The 21146-nt window shown below is 32.9% G+C and overlaps 1 protein-coding gene across 2 annotated transcripts; it reads right to left on the bottom strand.

Moving 5' to 3' along the window:
• Nucleotides 1–547: 547 nt before the first annotated feature.
• Nucleotides 548–21037, bottom strand: LOC127707411 (uncharacterized). 2 transcript variants are annotated; one of them, XM_052211999.1, is made up of 2 exons: nt 20269–21037; nt 548–2765 (listed from the first exon to the last, which is right to left on the bottom strand). In XM_052211999.1, the coding sequence occupies exons 1-2, from the start codon at nt 20369–20371 to the stop codon at nt 673–675; spliced, it is 2196 nt and encodes a 731-aa protein (XP_052067959.1). In that variant the 5' UTR covers nt 20372–21037; the 3' UTR covers nt 548–672. The 2 variants fall into 2 exon arrangements, with proteins under 2 accessions (XP_052067959.1, XP_052067903.1); XM_052211943.1 differs by lacking the exon at nt 20269–21037 and adding an exon at nt 4780–5837.
• Nucleotides 21038–21146: the final 109 nt, after the last annotated feature.

Below are 21146 nucleotides of genomic sequence, written 5' to 3'. Positions count from 1 at the left end.
CTATATTATTCAGAAACCTATAATATGTCAAATATTTAATTACAATCCAAATTCAGACCTGTATCAAGCTTGAATATTGTGTCCATTTTTGCCCCAACTGTTCAGGGTTGGAACTCTGTGGGCGTATCCAGCTGCGCTCAGCGAAGCAGTTTATTACAGTTTGTTTTAATGTTGTTCTGTTACATCACTGTCCAAGGTTATGGAAGGGTTGAGCGCTTACAAATTTATCAAAACCCACAACATTCTTTGTGTGCCCTTCTAAAGCTAGGAGCCTGTAGTCAAGTGGTTGTATTTGGTTGCCGTCTTCCAAACTTGTTCTTCGTATAACGTTAAAAGATTAAATCAATTCTCTTTTAACTGTTTCGTTTTTTGTTATCCCAATACAGAGCATTTTATACATTGTAGCCTACTATGGTTTAGGTTTTGCTCATTGTTGAATAATGTAAGTTAATCTGTACTTGTTTACAGCATTCTAATTTGGTCTGGTGGATATTCGTCTCATTGGCAATCATACCACATATTTTTATATATAAAGATTTAAATGAAGCAATTTTTAAATGATTTATATAAATTAAATAAATATGCTTATAATTATCATGATTATAAAATGAACGTTTTAAGATAGTGTTTGTATTTTCACCGGACTAGTAATGATAATTTCCGACAACCTCATTATGCATCGTCGAAAGCGTTTCCCCATAATAAAAGTTTAAGTTTTGGATTTGAAGATGTTACAATTCGCACGCGGTATCTGAGATCATCAGACGCAGCAGCTGGATTAGTGTATTCACGGCCTAGTCGGTTGTAACACAGTTTCATTAATGTTATTGTAGGATTACACTCCAGAACATCTAACAGTTTTGAAAACCCATCATTCGTAATTCCACACATGTTCAGTCCTAATGTTTTGATGGACTTGTTGCGTTCTAATGACGCGGCAAGTTTGGAAATACCGGAATCGGCAATAAAGTTGGAGCTTAAATCCAGATTTTTGATGGTCTTATAACTTTGAATGACATCTGCCAATAATGAGCAACCGGAAGCTGTTATTCCACAGTTTTCCAAATTTAATTCCAATAAACTTGTCTTGTCATTTAAATGGCGACACATCATTTCTATGCCGTTATCGCCAATAAAATTTCGACTCATATCAAGTTCTATTAATGTTTTGCTTTGTTGAACGCCTTCGAATAATATTCCACAACCAATCCATGAAATATTTGCACTTCTTAGACGCAGCTTTGTCAATGATCTGTTTTGTTTTAGCATGTTGCCAATAGCAATACATCCACTATCAGCAACTTCGAGAAAACTGAAGTCTAATTCATTAATGCATGTACTATGTTTCAGTGCTTCACAAATGTTTTTAAAGCCGTCACAGTCTACACCTGTAGACGATAAATTCAGATGTTTTATGCTTGAATTTTTTTGTAGGAAACAAGAAAGTAATTTGGCCCCTTCATTGCCGACAGAATTTAAACGTAAATCTAAAACAGATATATTCGATTTTGGCAAACCAACTGCAAGTGTGCCTATATCAGCTCCTTGCATTTGTGTTTTCCCCACATGAAGTTCTAAAATACATTCGTATTTTTCTATTAGTGTTGCCACGGCCTTAGCTCGAGAGCCACACAGTGAGTAACCGGAAATACTAATGTTTATCATCGGCACGCTCAAGTCGAGCCCTGCCACCTCATCAATTAAAGTCGTATCACTAGACGATGACATGTACGAAATTCTAGAAGATCTTTTAAGAAGCATAGAATCGCGAGAATAACGTTTATAGTCACGCGCCTTTTCCAATTGCACTAATGGTTTCAACTTTCCAAGTTGGTTATTAAAGTATCCAATCTCGAACGTTATAGACTTGTCTTCGTCGGGTATACCCGTTGAACAAACGCCAGTGACAGGAATGTTAAAAATAACGTCATATGTTTCTTTCATAACGTCAAGAATCACAGCGATATCATGATATGTCAGTTTTAATTTGAGGACATCACAGAAACTAAGGAACTGACTTAATGTGCCTTCCATTAATGACTGCATCAAACTTTCACAAACTAATCGTCTGTCAGGGTGACCTTTAAAAGCCTGATAGTCAATTGCAGATACAACATGTTTTTCTGATAAGTCATCCAATAAGATAGTAGGATCCAACGTTTGACAAAGTAGTTCAGAAGCATTTTGAATGACCAATCGATGACTATCTGATGAAGACACATCTACAGACATTTTTCGTGATCTGCCAATTGTGCGCCGTGGATTTAAGTCCGGCGTAACTATTTTAATTTTAGAAGATGAATATGGTGACCCCAACATTATTGTATCGAACTCATTAGACAGTTGTTTATCATCATCCGGCTTTTGTTTTTCGTTTTGAATGTTATTATTATTTACGATGTGTTTTGAAATAGTGCCATTCTCCTTCTGAACAGGAACGACATGTGCAGTCGGCACGTTGCTGTCACGTGCTCGTGAGCTTTGATATGCTTGAGACATGACGAAAGAGTTCCGATCTGGAGGTCCAACAAATGATGAACGTGGGGTACTAATGGACGAAGATCTAAAGAGAAATAATCTAGGTGGTTTAGGTGGTGGTTTTAAGCTGTTGGTTCTTTTACAATGTTCATCCGGAAACAGTTTGTGACTAGCTTCGTATTTTTCATCATCTTCTCTGTGGAGAAGTTCTCTTTTCCCCTTGTCCCCTCTCCGTAATGAAAATCTCCTCCAAAACCTCCAAGTATGTGGGTTTTCGCCTTCAGATTCTGCAATAGAAATGAAAATGGATTTAAGACTCATAGATTAAGATTTCGATACTTTCTGTTGTAAACTGACCATGATGTCCTCTTCGTTTTTAGTATTTTATTTCTTTACTTAAATGTAATTGATTTGTTCACTGATTCGAAGCGATATAGAATATTAAGCTGGAGGACATTTATATTGAATAAGACGAAATGTGGGGTACACCTCAACGAGTCTGCAACTAAACAACAAGAATAACCATAATTATATCTATAGAGAGTGCATAGACTTCCCTGTACAATATGTCAAGGTCAAAATCCCGGGTCTATTCATGTTTGTTGTTAGTTATAATGCATGGACGTTTCTTTCTTAATGTAAGAAATGTAATGAGAGATGTTGAACTTTTAGGATACACACGTGTCATATACATTTATTTTTAACTAAATACAAACTTAATATTCTTAATAGTCTTTTAAAAATACGTGATCATGTTTAAGGTCATGATAAAATCCTCAACCTTCTTTTGATAAATACAAAAGTTGATGTAATGATTCATGATTCCTCTTTTAATGCATGGACATGTTAATGTCATGATAAATTCCTAAACATTCTGATAACGCATAAAAGGGTAACCGGAAGTACTACATATAGATAAACAACAGACCATACAAACCACCAGCACCCGACACGTTCGTATAAATAAACATAACAACGAACAACACATATGGTAAACAGTTTAAGCATATATTAAAGGTAGTGTTCCTTTGTAGGTATTATACCAAAGGTAAAATGTAAGTTACATAACAAGACCGATGTTTTTTTTTATGGTAATGTATATCAGTGTTCAGACTTAATTGAATTAGCTCATATTTTCTAATTTGGTTATAAAAAAAAATCGAAGATTACAATATCTTAAAAAAATATCAGTATCTGTATAGAAAAGTTAAATAATGATAAATCAGAAAACTGTAAATGATATATGAGTCATTATTGGCATGACACACATGCTGTTCATTGTCGATCAATTAATTTAATTGTTGCAAGCATTACTGCAACCAGTATTATGTGAAAGAAAAAATCAATTCTTACTAGACATAGCTTATCACTATTTTAAACTTGAATGCTGGTAGGTCAAACCGTTTACATCTAAACGTTTTATTTTATTATTTCCAATGAACATACTAAAAAAAACAGTTTTAACATTAAACTATGTGTAAAAACATGATAGTATATAAATTTACATCCTTGTCATGACGTTCGTCGTGTCTTTTTCGTCTCGATTCAACACGTATATAGTATTTTAATCGGCATCTAAAAAAAAATCAGTCGGACAACTAAATCACAGAGCAATAAAAAAAACAATGAAAATCTACACATGTCAAATTAATCAAAATTTACAACATATCTAATGCAAATTTAAGTGGAACATTTTTTGCTTCATCAATGTTGTTCGCAATCACGCAATCGTAGTTATTCGGACGCATTCTTACATTTTAAATGTGGCATCATTATTTGAAAATGATCTCTATTTTGTGTTCCGCTCTAAAAAGAAAAAAGATAAAATAACCAACCTTGATGATGAAGAAAAAGATAAGCAATGATAATAGTTCCCAGTCACGGTATATTATATTATGAATTCTGGACAAAATCGATCTGTAACACGTAAATATTGACTAGTGTAATATAGTCGAGACATTGATTACACAGAATCATTCGACTATGGATATTTTTAATGGCAAATAAATGGATTCCTTTTGTATCGAAACAATAGCTATGTGATGCTTTTAAAAGTCAAAGTTTCCTCTCGCGACCGTATCACGAGAATAGAAAAGCATATCGAATAAAAGAAAAAAAGAGCTTTCAAAAATGGTTTTGTTCTAATATAAAAAAAAATGTCATTTTCTATTCGAAATGTAACATTTGAAATTAAAAACGGACTTTTAAAATGTTTAAATTGTTGTTGAGCTTCAAATATACTAATAAACCAGATCTAACCTGCATTTCAATAAAATACAATTACAAAACATAATGCTTCACCTTCATCGCTATCCCAGTTTTCGGACCACGCGGCCTCCTGTCGTCTGCAGTTATATGAAGATCCGCCAAAAAGTGAATGCTTCACATTTACCCACACAGAACAAAACGTCATCCTTGAAGTGAATATCACACATGAATAAGGCAATGGAGGACTGGTTTAATTTTGCAATATTATGTAAATATAGATGAGTCAGAAATAATTTCCACCATAAAAGGCCATTATCTTCATTAAATTGGTGGTGTTTAATATCAACAAGCAGCTGCTGTGAGCAAAACTTTTAGATTCGAATTTATTTATTTGCTTGAGCCATCACAAAGACGAAATGTGATAATGTTATAATTTCCATTTTTTTATTAATAAATTCGTTTCGGAGCGTTGGTTTCTAAATCTAAGTCTAATTGATTCCAGAATGACTTTGCAATGAAGCAAATCCAACAGAACATAATAAAATGATACGAGAAATTAAAACTATTATCGTACGGCAGACGGTTTACTTGAAAGCTGCCAAAATCCTCAAGTGTAAATTAGTTTCATTATATGATTGCATTATATACATCCTAGTAATAACTTCACGAAGAAATTCTCAATAAACTTTTAAACGACTGTAGACATCTGGATGAATATGAATCTTACAGTTCCACGAATGAAAATTTGTTAATATACAATGGAGGATATATCAAGACTTATATAAGTACTACACGGCAGGTGCTTGCACTATTATATTTACATCCAGAATAAATATATCATTGATAACAAAATTATGTCTTAGATTCATCATATTTATGTCAGATTTACTATGGCAGATGGATAGTCAATATCGAATGGTTTGGTTAGCATAGATCAAACAAATGTCTGCACGTTGTTTTTCCGAATGGATGCACCTCTTCAATCAGATGGCTAAATCCAAGCATTTTCGGTTCTGAATATGTTCAGAAAGTGAAAGTAACAAAGTAAAATCTGCTGCTGCAGTTAAACAAAGATAGATAGATAGAGTTGATTGCAATAGATAGCATGTGTTTTCATCATTCTTCGATGCCAAAATTCCAAACTCTCACAAAATTCCGCATAAATAAAAACCATGTTACATCATAAGTGGTAATATGTCATAGTATTCCTGATAATTAAAACCATTCTTACTAACACATATTATCAAAGCAGAGGATAGGACGATTTTCATTACACAGTATAATAACAATAAAAGCAAAAGGCAATTACACTATACAAAGATCTTATAGAAGAGCCATGAATCTGTGCAGTCAAAATGTAAACAGCTTTTTTCAATATGTATTAATTAAAAGCCTGTTCAAATGTTTATCGAAAGTGCTTCACTCGCACTGTTTTCACAAATATGAAAAGAAATTAAAATATGTGGAAAAGATAAAATGGACTTGGTCATCCTCGGTAACATGTACATACGCTTACATTTAAATCTAAGTACAAGTACGTACCAAATCAAAATATCATAAAATCAACTGAATAGAGAGTATACTACAAGATTTGGAAAATAAACTATTGTTTAAAAATAAATTATTAAGTATTAAACAGTTTTAGTAAAAGAACATGTAATACATTTAGCGCCACTGGTTTAAGCAGACTATATTCGGGCTGGTAACCTACAGGTGTATTGATGGAAAGAAATTATAGTTTAGTGCATCAAGTCGAGAAATGGAAGTGCCTAAAAGTAAAAACTGTTAGGTGCAAAGGATTATAACACAAAACAAGTTGTGGTATGATTGCCCATGTGACAACTCTTCACAAGAAACAAAATGACGTAGAAGTACGCAACTATATAGGTCACCATACATCCTTCAACAATGAGCAAAACTCATACCGCACATCAAGCTTTAAAAAACCCCGAAATGACAATAAAAAACAATTTAAACGAGCAAACTAGCGGCTTATTGTATGTACAAAACAATAAACGAAAAACAAATATGATACAGCAACAAACGACAACCACTGAATTATAGGCTCCTAACTTGGGACAGGCACATACATAGTGTGGTAGGGTAAAGCATGTTTGCGGGCTCCCCAACCTGGGACAGTGGTGTAACAGCACAACATAAGAACAAAGTATAAAAATCAGTTGAAAAGGGCTTAAAAGCATGCGTCGCACATTTCTAATGAAGTATTTTTACAAAAATATGAACATACAGACGTCTGAATCAACAATTATAACAGTTCCACAACAGTTTTCATGCAGTTCGCTATAGTTGATATGTAGTCTACAACAGTTGGCAGGTAGTCTACAACAGTTGACAGTCAGTCTACAACAGTTGGCCGGTAATCTACAACAGTTGGCAGGTAGTCTACAACAGTTGACAGGTAGTCTACAACAGTTGGCAGGTAGTCTACGAAAGTTGGCAGGTAGTCTACAACACAGTTGGCAGTCAGTCTACAACAGTTGGCAGGTAGTCGCCAACAGTTGGCAGTCAGTCTACAACAGTCTACAACGGTTGGCAGTCAGTCTACAACTGTTGGCAGTCAGTCTACACGGTTGGCACGTAGTCTACAACGGTTGGCACGTAGTCTACAACGGTTGGCAGTCAGTCTACAACAGTTGGCAGGTAGTCTACAACAGTTTGCAGTCAGTCTACAACAGTTGGCAGGTAGTCTACAAAAGTTGGCAGGTAGTCTACAACAGTTGGCAGTCAGTCTACAACAACAGTTGGGTTGGCAGTCAGTCTACAACAGTTGGCAGTCAGTCTACAACAGTTGGCAGGTAGTCCACAACAGTTGGCAGGCAGGCTACAACAGTTCTCAGACAGTAATTATGTAATATTACTAGAGAAATAATTTTATAGTCATATCAAATTTAGATAATGACAAGTACCAATGACAATAATCTTTGGCATGGGACAGACGTATCAAGATCGTTGTTATTGCCTATTACTATGCTTGTCCCTTGTGGGTTCTCATAGAAAAAACTACTTTCAATTTATATTTTCCAATGGCCATTGCTTTGTCGATCGAAAAAAGCATCATGGTCGTAAAATTGTTGAGGAGATGGAGTAATGTGATTATATGAAGTAGATGAGAGGTACCCATACGGTAAAACCATCAAAAACTGACACATCGATACATATCTAAATAACTATTGTTACTTTACATCTGTTTATTGTTGTGGTAGCCAACAATCAACGTCTTAAACAGATGGTTCGTCAATTTTTATGTTTTCATACACTTGGGTGTCGTCAGACATGTTTTTACTAATTCGTTACCTTCCATTGTTGAAAGTTTGTATAAAGCATAACAAAAAAGTTAGGTATGTATTTCCAAAGGATAGAAATGTCGAAGAAACCGAAATGTCCAGTAAATGTCTAAAATTTCGACCCCATTTATCTCTAAAAGTAGCACATTTTTTGTTACATATTTGAATTGACTAGGTGAAAAATAGCTTTTATGCAAACTTTCATCAAAAATTCTCCGTGGGATCAAAACTGTATCGTATGCCATTAAATACATTTTACTAGTTGTTGACAAGAAGATTTTTCTATTTTCGGTGGAGTTCTCCGCCTCTCTTCCTTTTGAAAATACTCAATCCGCTACTGCTAATGCACATCAAAGAGTGCATCTATACTATGGTACATATCACATATATTTAACCGCTTGGTCAAATGTTCTGAATCTAAAAATAACACGTTTTTTAACGAATTTTTCCACCTGTCCCTATGGAACCGTTACATGGTGTCTTCCTCCTATTCCCACTTTTTAAAAATCACTATTCCTTCTATTCCCACATGCAAATAACAATAGATGTTTTGATAAATAATTTGTTTTTATAACAATCAAGGTTAATTAAGAATTCACCTAAGATTTACCAGTATTTTTTTTAAAGAAAACATATACACTGTTTAAGTATATTATTTAAAAAAAAAATAATACACTGTTTGTTTGTAATATGTTTTTTCTTCTTCAAAGAATTACCTTAAAATAAATAATAATAAGTCAGATAAATAGAAGTAAGATTAAAAAATCATTGAATTTGAGGTTTCATACCTGAGGTCGAAGATGTGTGGTTTAATGCCCTAACCGACATTGATCAGATTGATACTAACATCAGCTAAACGCCCTTTCCAGACAATGTAACAAAATACTGATGGGACCATTACAAAACACAGGGACTGAGGACTACACATCATTTAGAGGGATGGCAATTCAAGCTGAAGAAATATGTTCAACACCCACATCCAAACATCTTTAAACTACTGAAACATGAGGAAGCTATGCCCTGACCATGATCCAGTATGCAGCCGGTGGGCAGAGAGAGTGGCCCAAAAACCAAAGTATGTCGAAATCAACAACAGATTAGAAATCTTATGGATAGATACCGCAACCAGGAAGTCACAACAGTACCTTAATCACTTGAATAGATTAATAAACTTTAATAGACTTATATACATTGAATTTTTAAGGTGTGTGCTATAATGTTTGATTTGTTTTAACGCTGTTGAATTTTTCAAGAACAGGTAGCTTTATGAGTGCTAAGAAAATTTTAGTTCGAAAAGCAAATAAAGCAATGTATGAAGTATTGAAAAAGGGGAGGTTGCACAACTTGTCATTGAAAACTCAATATGATCTCTTTGATAAAATTGTGAAGCTAATCCTACTATATGGATGTGAGATCTGGGGTTTCAGTGATACTGATATTATAGAAAGAGTGCATTTAAAATTTTGTAAATTATTATTAAATCTTAAGAAGTCGACACCTAATTTTATGATTTATGGTGAACTTGGTATTTATCCCATGTCTTTATATATACAGCTGCATATGGTTAATTTTTGGTCAAAAATGGTAAATGGGGAGGATAACAGGATTCCTATAATATTATACAGATACATGTTCTCGAAGAATTCTGAAAACCAATTTAGGTCAGATTGGTTGAAATACATTAAAGATACATTAGATAGATGTGGATATAGCAATATATGGTTATCACAAGGAAATTTTAATTCTATATGGTTGGGTATTAGTTTAAAATACTATTTAATCAGTTTCAACAGAAATGTAGAGCAGATATTGACTATTCATCAAAAGGTTTGGCCTACAAATTGTTTAAACAAAAATTTGAATATGAAGAATATCTGAATGTTTTAAGTGATAAAGATAGAATAACATATTGCAGATTTAGAACGGGAAACCACAAGTTACCCATCGAAACTGGTAGATGGAATAAAATTGAACGTAACTATAGATATTGTAATTTATGTCAATGCAACGAGATTGGTGATGAGTTTCATTACATTTTGCAGTGTAGCTCTTTGGCAAATTTTCAAGCACAATATTTGAATACTTTTTTCTTGCACAGAATTAATATACTAAAGTTTGTAAAACTATTTCAGTTAAAATACAAAAATGAGTTAAAAATGCTGTGCAAATTTATCAGGGTTATAACTTTTCAAGTAAGTCTTCCTGGTAAATCACCACTCTTCGCCACTGTTTATTTTATTTTATTTATTTTTTTGCATCTCATCTTGTCATGTGTGTTTATGTTATGTTATAACTTTTGATGAACTTCTTTGTACCATTGTAACTGTATGGTGTTTGAGAAATAAAGAATCTTGAATCTTGTTAATTTGTATAGTTTGTTTCATATTATAATGCTTGCTTGAATCTACTGTTGAATTTGTGTTATAAAAGAAATAAAATAATTAACTTGTATTTGTTTCCATTTCTTGCGTATTTATTTAAATTAAAAACACAGAATTCATACACATACAAAAATAACCTATTACCTATAAAAAAAACACTTGTCAATTAAAAGTTGATTAAACAATGTTTATACAGTATAATCCTTTGTTTGCACAAGTTTTCCCCCTATTCCCACATGAAATTTTAACTTTTCTTACCAGATTTATAAAAAGTGGGAATAGGAGGAATGAACCCGTTACATCACACTTAACCCATTCCATATCCAAGTCGAGATTCTTTTGAAAAAAATAAGCTGGAGGTTCGATACAATTTTTTTTTATAAGAAATAAAATCAAAACATATTTATATGTGATCTGTTATTTTGTGATAACCTGAATTGATTGTATAATACCCCTGTAAAATCTTCAGTTTGTCCTTCACTTTAGGGCAACTTGAATTTGTTTCGAGGGTTTGTTCTCTGATTTACGATTCTCATACATAATGTTTACGAACAGACAATAGGGTTGTAAAAATGGGCCAAGAAGATATTGTATATTTAATCAATAATTAATGTAAATATTTAAAGAAGTTATGTGTCATTAGTCAAATAGTTTGTCTTGTCTAAAATATGTCACGAAAACATTGATTATAAAATCATATTGTTAGTTTTTGTCAGAACTGTCAATTGTAGATCAGAGATTAGTAAAACGATATGTGATCTATGTCTGTGTGCTAACCTTAGGTGACAAGAGGTGTTAGTTTAATTATCAATGGTATACAATTATCTTTGTAAACGTTTTAAATTTGAATAAATGAATTTAGTTGTTTTTGTATATATATGTCAATAGTTTATAAAATCATTCCAGGCTATTTATTCCACTCGAAGGGATTTCCAACAGAAAATTTCGGCTAGTGTATATTTTCCCTCCTACTTAATTTATTCAGTCCTTCACTTAAATAAAACAACGATCAGCCAATGCAATACAATTCAATGATGAAGTCCACTACAATTATATGGTAATGAACTTCTGGCATCAATATGAACACTTGCTGTAACAGGTTATTTAAATATTGCATACGGATATTGAATTCAGCTCTTAAAACTTGCCGTATTTGTTTTACGTCCAAAATCTCAAAGACCCTAATGTGAGAGACCTGTCTTTTTTCTGTTATTCTATGATTAAGGACAGTATTATAACAAATGTATTTCGTCTTCAACCTGCGGAGGACACAATTTATCAAAACGTCTTATTCATATTGGGTGCTAATGTTTTTTTTTTTTTTCAATAGACATAAGAAGATGCATGCATTATAATTTACATGATAAGATATATTTCTTTATATATATTTTAAAACTCTCTCAAATTAAACTATCGAAATATTTACGAATTCGGATAATAGGCATTAATATTGGTCATGCTTCCAAAAGATAAACGGAAAGTCCCATCTTCAAAATATTCTATATACATTATTTGAAAAAAAGATTCTTTCTCCTTCGTTAAAATGTTAATTAACTAATTAACTGAATTTTCCCAATGTAGTGTTAAAGATCGATTCAAAACTTACTTGATAATTTAGTAGACATTAAAATCTCCAATGGAAGCTATAACTCCAACTAATCTAGTGTTCGATGATAGCATCTGGCGAATGAATTTGATACGGTTTCCAATCCCAATTTACACCTTAGCCTTATAGTGTCAAGTAAATAATGTCTGCCTGTTCTAATTAAGTTGGTTATAATTAGAGCTTAATGACCAGAGACATGATGAGTTGTAAGGGATTGATGAAGTTAAACCAGACTTAATGTGAAAATTTGAGAATCATTGCTTTCAGATCCGATATTCATATTTTTTTCTTTTCTTTTTCAACATATTGGCCGCAGAATGTCGTCCTGTCTTTGGACATACAAATAAAACATTCTTAAACAGGAAACTTGCCCCGTCAACAATTTATGAATTCGCTTGCACGGTTTGCACTTTTTAGACTACTAATTAATGTATTTCGATGAATTTATTTGTTGACCACATTATTGCAGTTTATATGATCTTGTATTACGTACATAATACATTTATTATTTTAAGTTGTGATAATGGGTTATATACGTAGTATTTCACCGATATCTTGTTTTCGAGTTTATTTTATATCTTGTGAATGTGTTTAATAAATGTTCAATTTACCAATAGTGTTACAGCATCTCCATTACATGTAGAGAAAAAATACAATAAAAAATACCAAACCCCAAGGTAAGCTCAAAAAGGGGGAGTCCATATATTATGTAAACAACTGTCATATTCCTGACTTGGTACAGGCATTTCCCCTAAAAAAAGTGTTAGTTGAACCTGGTTTTATAGCTAGCTTTAACCTCCGAGTTGTATGACAGTTGTATATAGTTATGCTATTGATCAATTCCTAGCATATCAAATGCTAATTAAGGAACTTTTACTCTATTAGATGAAATGAAGTAGACATATGTCCAAGGAGAAACGACTTTGTAAATAGATATACTGTTGAGAATAGCCGTGTCAGTAATTGGGTTACAATATCAATACACGGATACTATCAATTATCATAACATACTTTTCCGATAATATTATTTATATTTACTTTTGCTTTTAATATTTCTGAAGATACAATTAATAATTAGTGATCAAAAGTCGTTATTCCGTAATCGCTACAAAACGTTTTAACAAAGATTTACTAGATAATTCAGCAATGGCGAACGAAAACGTTAGACTTGAGTGTGAGTTCATTCTTAAGTGGGGCCAATGTCATATGTCAAATATTACACGAAAAGGAAATGTCCATTAAATTCTCCCTAGCCATGCTCATCTGATTTTAAAACGGTTCTTTACTTAGTACAAATAAGACAAAATCTAGATATAGATTTGGTTGCTCGCAGTAACTTCTTTTTCTAGCAAAGAATGTTTAATAACATAATAATCCAATATACAATATAATAACTATTTTCAAATTTTTCATACGACAAAATGTCCAAATACATTTAAATGAACTGAAATCTAACTGTACATAATCATGACAATAAACGGTCAACTTTCTATCGTAGTTTGATGAACTGACACTCTAATAATTTCTTTATATATTATTATAACGGAACCCCACCTTTTAAAGCGCCAAAGGATTACACGTGCATATTTTACCCATATATTTTAAAAATCCAATAAAACAAGAACCCGTTAATCAACAACACGTGACTTATCAGTTGTGATAGAATAGAGAATGGAAACAGGGAATGTGTCAAAGACACAACAACCTGACCAAAGAGCAGAGAACATATACATAGTATAACTTAACACAAGGAAAACCTCAAGTCTGAACGAAAAGAAATATAAACAATGAGTAATATATATATACCTACTACCATTACCTGTTATGTATAGTAACGGAACCGGGAAGGAACAAACGCAACGACTATTGGGTCGTCCAAAAAGTCAACGCCATATTATCGACATTTACTCTTTAAATAAATCCAGATACAAATATCAATTTAAAGTATGCTACAGTTCATATATCTCAGGGGCGGATTCAGGCGGGGGCGTGGCGGGCGTGCGCCCCCCCCCCCCTCCCCCTAAAATTTGCAAAGCATGGGTTGTCCTCAGCTTAATAAAGATTATTTCGATAACTTTACCTCAAAAAAAAATATGTTTGCGCTCCCCCTAACCTAAAATCATGGATCCGCCCCTGTATCTTATCTTATCTTTCGATACATTGTTTATCTCATGCAAATTTACTGAAGAAAAGGTAAGACTTTGCTATTTCAAACGCCGTCACCGTCGCCAATGCCGCAATAGCGATATCCGTCTCGGTTCTTGCAATTTTCACCGCAATCAGTATTAAAATTACTTATATGGGATGGAAATTACGACAAATGCTCCTTAATTATTATGTTCGTGCATGTACAATATTTGACTGTTTAAAAAGAAATTCACCTTTCATATTATAGGATGGTACATGCTTCGCGTGTTAAGATCCCAAGTTTCGTTGTTTACAGGTATCAATTATTTGATCCGAAAGATTAAACACTTTTTTTATTTGTTCTCCCCTACAAACGTGACTTCTTATTTTTCGCTTTTAACCTGCACGTAAAAAAAGATGTTTTAATCAGTGAAAAACATTGAACCATGCGAATTTTTTATACTTTAACAATTGAATTGTACGTGCATGAAACAGTCGATACCGATTATGTCACACAAACCAAGTTTTGACGAAATCACGCTACTCTTTCCGTTGAAGATCAAAGTAAAAGAGATATTATATATGGAAGAATGCTTTAAGGTTACTAACTTGATTCTGTAGTGAATATGAGGTATTACTTATACATCTTTTAGTACATGTACCTGTGTACGTAAATGAGACAGCAACCAATTGAAACAAGAATCCAAAAGACAACTAAACGTTGACGTATACGGCCTTCAACAATGGATAGGTGTCTATACAATATGTCAATCCCTTAAATCGACAAGCGTCTAAAAAAATGAAAATAAAGGAGAAATAACATTTTGTTGGTTGTTTTGCCCTGAAAATTAAACAAAAAGTAGAAATTTTATGAGATCTTTGTATAATGTATTAATCACAAATATAAATCTTCAAAATAAATGTAAGCTTTGATGGCACAATTTGAGTGACACCATAAGACACATTTGTCATGTGAAATATCTTTCGAAAGAGAAGCAAATGTTCTGTCAAAACTTGAGGCAAATAATTCGTTGGAGATTTGTTTGTCTGTCGGGTAGGACAAATTTTCTTTTCGACGGTTTATTTTCTTTTTTGGGAGGCATTAAAGTGCGCTGCAAAAGTTTCTGAAAAAATTCAGAAATATTTATGCATAAATTTGTTCATTAATACTTCGCAAACTTTTCAAGCTGAAGTCTTAAAACAATTAATATCGACCACCTTTAGAAGGCTTCATTCAGTATCTTCTTTCAAAATAATTTCATCACTGTACATAAGGAAACTGTCAGATTGTTTAGTTGAGTCATACTTGTACTTTTCTACATAATAAGGACGAAACGTTTAGCATGCTGTTATAATATGCGGTTACTGATGTCATGAAAATAACAACTGATAATTAATAGTGTCTGAGAAATTTTATTTCTACAAAAATGGTTAAAAAAGGTGAACGAGGTTAAAATCTTTCATGAATACAAATATAAATACATTATATTATCTTCTATATGGATGCATATTAAGTTTTTGTGTTGTTGGTCTGTCCGTAATTTGAAGAATCGCTCAGCTGGTGTATACAATTATCAATGTACCGGAACATCCACCTGTTCAGGTGAACGACTTTTGATCTGACGTTGATTACAGGTATCAATTATCAACACTTCTTCTAAAGATTAATATGAACAACTCCTTCCTACGTCATTCACTTTATTTTCCCTGTTCGACGTTAGTAGAAGAAACAAACAAAAACACAAAAAAATGCAACAACAAAAAAATACAACACAAAACATTAAAAACACATTTAAAGTCAATTGTTTAGCGACTGTTGAATCAATAATACAATTTAACGTGTTTAAGCCTTATTTATTAAAAGTATGGTTGCTTAAAGCCCAAGGGCTTCTAGTGGTTCTTCTCAACAAAACAACAGACATATATATAGGAAAATTACAGCAGCGTACTATTAATCGCCCATCTATATATTCATTTGAATGGAATGAATATATATATATATATGAGCGTCAAACAAGTTATCTGTTGAACTTATTTTCAGATATATTGTTTCCTTCTTAAAATATATATGTTATATCAAACCAGTTATTGGCTGGATTTGAGGACAACAGTCGATGATCATGGTCGTATTTATAGTCCTGTCATAAATCATTTATACATACAGAAGGGCTAAGGCTCTCATATATTTTATTTTGTGAAATTTCAAGTTGACTGTTTTATATAGAAGGTTATCAGATAGACATATCGCGGTTTTATAGTACTTAAATTTATCAAATATATATATTGGTCTTTGATATTTAAATCGATATTTTCCTCAGAGTACCCCTTTAAATACAAATAAAACGCAATACCTTCTCTCCAAGTGCAAGTGAATCCAAAACGAGGGGATCACGAAGTATAAATGTACAAATCATTATAACGTGTTTTGTTATACAATATAATTATTTCACTTTTTGAATTAAAGTTGGCCTTACTGTAGGGTCATTTACTACATCCGCTTATCTTTACTTCTATTCTGTTATGTAATACCGGTAATTCACATAACAACCTGTTCTATTACGAGAAGACTGCATAGGTCAGAATAAAAGTCTTTTCAGCTTAAACCTCGTTTTCCTCGATCTATTATTTCAAACCTTCTCATCCCTATTCAATAAGTATACTTATAAACGATCTGTTTTCCCTCCCTATGCATTCGTAAAAATTTTTACCTATTACTACCCCTATACCTAAGTTCTGTCCCCGCCCCTGTACACATTTTACATACTACAGTCCCCTATACCAAAGATCTGGACCAGCCCTGTACACATTTTACATACTACGGTCCCTTTACCGAAGATCTGGACCCGCCCCTTTCTAAACACATTTTACAAACTACTGTCCCTATACCGAAGTTCTGGACCCGCCCCTCTACACATTTTATATACTAACGTCCTTATACCGAGGTTCTGGACCCGCCTCTGTACACATTTTATTTTTTTGTATAATTTTGATATCCGTGTTTTTGAAGGACAGGTAAAGCCTAAAATTCTGTAAGCTATAAGATTCGAGGCATCTTCATTTCATTAAACCCGATGACAATAATACCACATCTTCTTATTTGTATACAGATATTTGCATATAGAAAACAAATACTATCTTTATATAGAAAATATAATTCATAGTCACGTAAAGCATCTACACTAATGGGACATCCCATAGTCACGTAAAGCATCTACACTACTGGGACATCCCATAGTCACGTAACTTGAGCATCTACAGTACTGGGGCATCCCATAGTCACGTAAAGCATCTACGCTACTGGGGCATCCCATAGTCACGTAAAGCATCTACAGTACTGGGACATCCCATAGTCACGTAAAGCATCTACGCTACTGGGGAATCCCATAGTCACGTAAAGCATCTACGCTACTGGGGCATTTAAACTCATATTCAAATTCAAAGTTTTTTATATTTGATGTAGCGTATCACATCCCCAAAGATAACTGAAGCACATCAATACCATTTGAAAAGTTTGGAAAACGAATCACAGATTGCAGTATAAATAGATGATAATGAGTGTACCTCATACTTATTTGTTGAACGTTGATGGTTACCCGACTTTCTTGGATTTCAGATCGACACAAAAATCTTACGTACGACCTTCAAATATATATTAACACATAGAAGTCCATCAATTCAGTGAAATTGTATCCACCAAAAAGCTGTTTACGTATACTTCCGATGAGGTCGAATATTATACTTTATTTATGCAAGTTACCCATCATGGATTTCGGATGAACTACGCGAAACTTTGTTTGTAAATGTACTGTATGGGAAATACATGTATATAACCGGTTGACCTTAATATTGCTTTGTGAATTTTGTCATGGAATGAAGAGACAACTTAGTTCTAAACATTAGGATTCGATATACACGTGGATAAATGCCAACAGGTTCATACATATAACAGGTGTACGAACACAAGATTTAAGCTCTTAAGCGCTTGGTTATTGATATTTGATAACTGATTAGACTTTTCTTTAACTAATTCGGGTTTTTAATCTAAAAACACAAAATGTGTCACTAAGTATGAAGAACGGTATGATTTTATATCAACAGGTTTGAAAGTATTTTGACCTTGCTTTCAGTAACTGCGAGCTTTTTCTTGATATGGTTTTTTTATCATTGCATCGTTTGTGTACTTGTGTGTTTGTTATTTATATACAATTATGTTTAGAGATTAGTGTTTTCATTTTCTGTTTTTATTGTATTTCATCATTTATGTTCCTTTATGTACCATTGGTCAGTCTACTGATCGAGACCGACTGAAAAGGGACGAGGTTTAAGATCTTACAAAACACTTAGCCGAATAGTCAAATTTCATGTGCCTGTCCCAAAGTAGGAATGTCGTCAGTGTCTTTTCATAATTTTTTTTTATTGGGATAATATAGTATTAATGGCAGATACTCGACAGTATATATTAAATTCATGTAACAGTCTTTAAGAATGACCATAACATTGAACAGCACAACCGACCAAACCTATACTACGGCCACTCGGAAAACAACAATCCGTATATTGACCTATAAATAAATTTTGATTCGTTTGTGTCGTTGCGGTGCTGTCTCATTGATGTATACCACATATCTGCTTCATTCCTGGATGTTTATATTTCAATTCTGAAAATTGTTCCAATCAACAACAAAAATATTTAGAAAACCGATGATTTTTTAAGCATTTATATCTTGCCTTTCACCTCAATTGAAAAACTCCACCATTGCCTGGACACTATTGTAGATCTATCGCAAAATCTTCAATATTTACAAACAAATGTCAATGGTCGACATAAAGGCCACAACTCTTCTTATGGTGTGTTTTTTCAGCATGTTTTTTTTTAATTTTCTGATTTGAGCGTTTTAAATTATTTCGGCCATCTTGGTTTTGAATATTTTGGCTGCTCTACTTAGACCCTCTTTGTCTTTAATATTTGGTTTATTCTATTTAGGCGATCTTGGTTTTGATGATTTTAAATGTTTTGTGTATTTGATTTCCCGAACTTTTGGTGTCAAGAGCCGGCGTACCTGATATATTTCCTAGAAACACGAGGTGTCGGAGGAAATCGTTTACAGGATAATCATAAATCTGAATTATCTAAACTTAAAATTTATAAATAAGGAAGGTAATCTAAGGCTAAGATAAACAATTATGGTTTCAGTTAAATAACTAAGGATTAATTAAGAAAAGTGGTAACGATGAATAATCCTATGTGTGGTACCGTACCGTGCGCGAACTAGTCATTCATATACATTCAATACAATATCATACTGTTTTCTTTTGTGACGCTCAAGTTAGAAAGGAAAACAAAAGCATTGTAATAACTATGCTTCCTTATCAATTTCCCCAAATACATGTCCTTACATCAGACTAAAATAACTTGACATTTCAGTGCTTGAGCTTGACATATATCATGTATATATTCTCAAATGATAATTGAACAATAATTATTACGAAATAAAGAATTCGCCACATTTTCTAGATTACAATTGTTTCTTTTGAAAAAATCCCAAAGTTATACGTAACTGCCACAATTCTAGATGTGCAGGTAGATTTTCTGTATATATGTTCAATTGCATTCTGCGAGTAATTTGGTGTAAGAGGATCTATATACATGTAGATGTTTTTAAAATGCGTTTGCCGTTTACTTTTAACTCATGGGTAAATGTTTAGTTTGTTAGGTAGTTTTAGTTTGATATTTATATATATTCAAATAATTTTAAACACCCTTACTTTTCTTGGCAAACATTTTTAAATATTTCATCTCGCTCTGTCCCTCTGGTTAAACAGGACCAACACCTTAGATTAAATATACTTCGTCTGCAATTAAGCTCTCAACAATTTAGATATGTAACTTTGCGGTAGCAAATATAATATTCTTTTTTATGTTCTTGTGTAGTTTTCATTATAATATATGACGGTTTTAAACATGACAGTTAAATAAAAAAGTAAACATGCACAAAATTTTACAACCCTTTGAACCCGAGACAGATTAAAAGTGAATTTACCATGCAGTTTAAATCGTTTAAAGTAAAATCTGATCAGCTTAACCTAGAGTACAGTTTGTTGAATGTGAAATTTTTAGTCTCATTTTATAATTGTTAGCTTAGCTTGATAACTTCTGACTCACCTTCAACATCGTTTTGCTCTGGAATTGGTCTCTTTGAATAAGGTTGAAAATCTGAATCCCTCTCTACATAACGTCTGCTAGCACAACTTAACTTTCCACCCATATTTGTGACTTTTCAACTTGTTTTTAATCCATTCGGTCTATGCTTATTCCTTTTTCGGTACAAGAATGGGGTGATATTTTTCACGTTTTCACCTAACACCAGAAACATGCATTTACCTGTTGCTTACTGCACATGTCTGCATTTTCTGATTATATAAAATATGCAATTCACCTGAGATTGTCAATAAACAGCACAGGCAATACACGTCTATTTATACTTAATCACTCATTCGTCACATCCCATCATTAAAGCTCTTCCTATTGTAATGAAATATTTCCCTAGTTGTAAAGGCGGAATCTTCTTGTCTATTGCTATAATTATATCTGTTTCGGGTCGTCAATGATCTGAAATTTTAATCCGTGTTTCGGTTTGACCCGTGGACCGTTATGAATATATACATTTTAACATGTTTACGATCGATTGCATGTTAAAATGTTACATGAACGAGCAGTTGTTTATTCTTCTTCATTCATAGGTTTTAAACACCCAACTTTGGCCGAATTTCAATATGTAATATTATCACCTTAATGTGTGTAATAAATCCGAATAGGTATTTTTTTGTTAATCCTTGTTAAAAAGCGTCAACATATTATCCTATTAACTTTTCTAATGGATCAAACAGATTACCTGAACAGAGATGTTTATTTTCCGTCAACACACCTGTCTTTTTACCTGTGTGTATATCAATCGTAGTTATAGTTATGATATTGATATGAAATCTTATATTTATCAGTTACATATTATTTTGAAGAAGAGTACAAAGTGTGAAATTTGA

Source organism: Mytilus californianus, unplaced genomic scaffold (assembly GCF_021869535.1).
Source record: "Mytilus californianus isolate M0D057914Y unplaced genomic scaffold, xbMytCali1.0.p SCAF_1, whole genome shotgun sequence".
NCBI classification, from domain to species: Eukaryota; Metazoa; Mollusca; class Bivalvia; order Mytilida; family Mytilidae; genus Mytilus; species Mytilus californianus.
This window is presented reverse-complemented; position numbering and strand designations above follow the sequence as displayed.

Coding starts and splice junctions, on each gene's coding strand:
- LOC127707411 (XM_052211943.1), bottom strand. CDS start 4,891: ATGACGTTTTGTTCTGTGTGGGTAAATGTGAAGCATTCACTTTTTGGC. Junction 2,766..4,779: donor AAACTGGGATAGCGATGAAG/GTGAAGCATTAT, acceptor TTTCTATTGCAG/AATCTGAAGGCGAAAACCCA.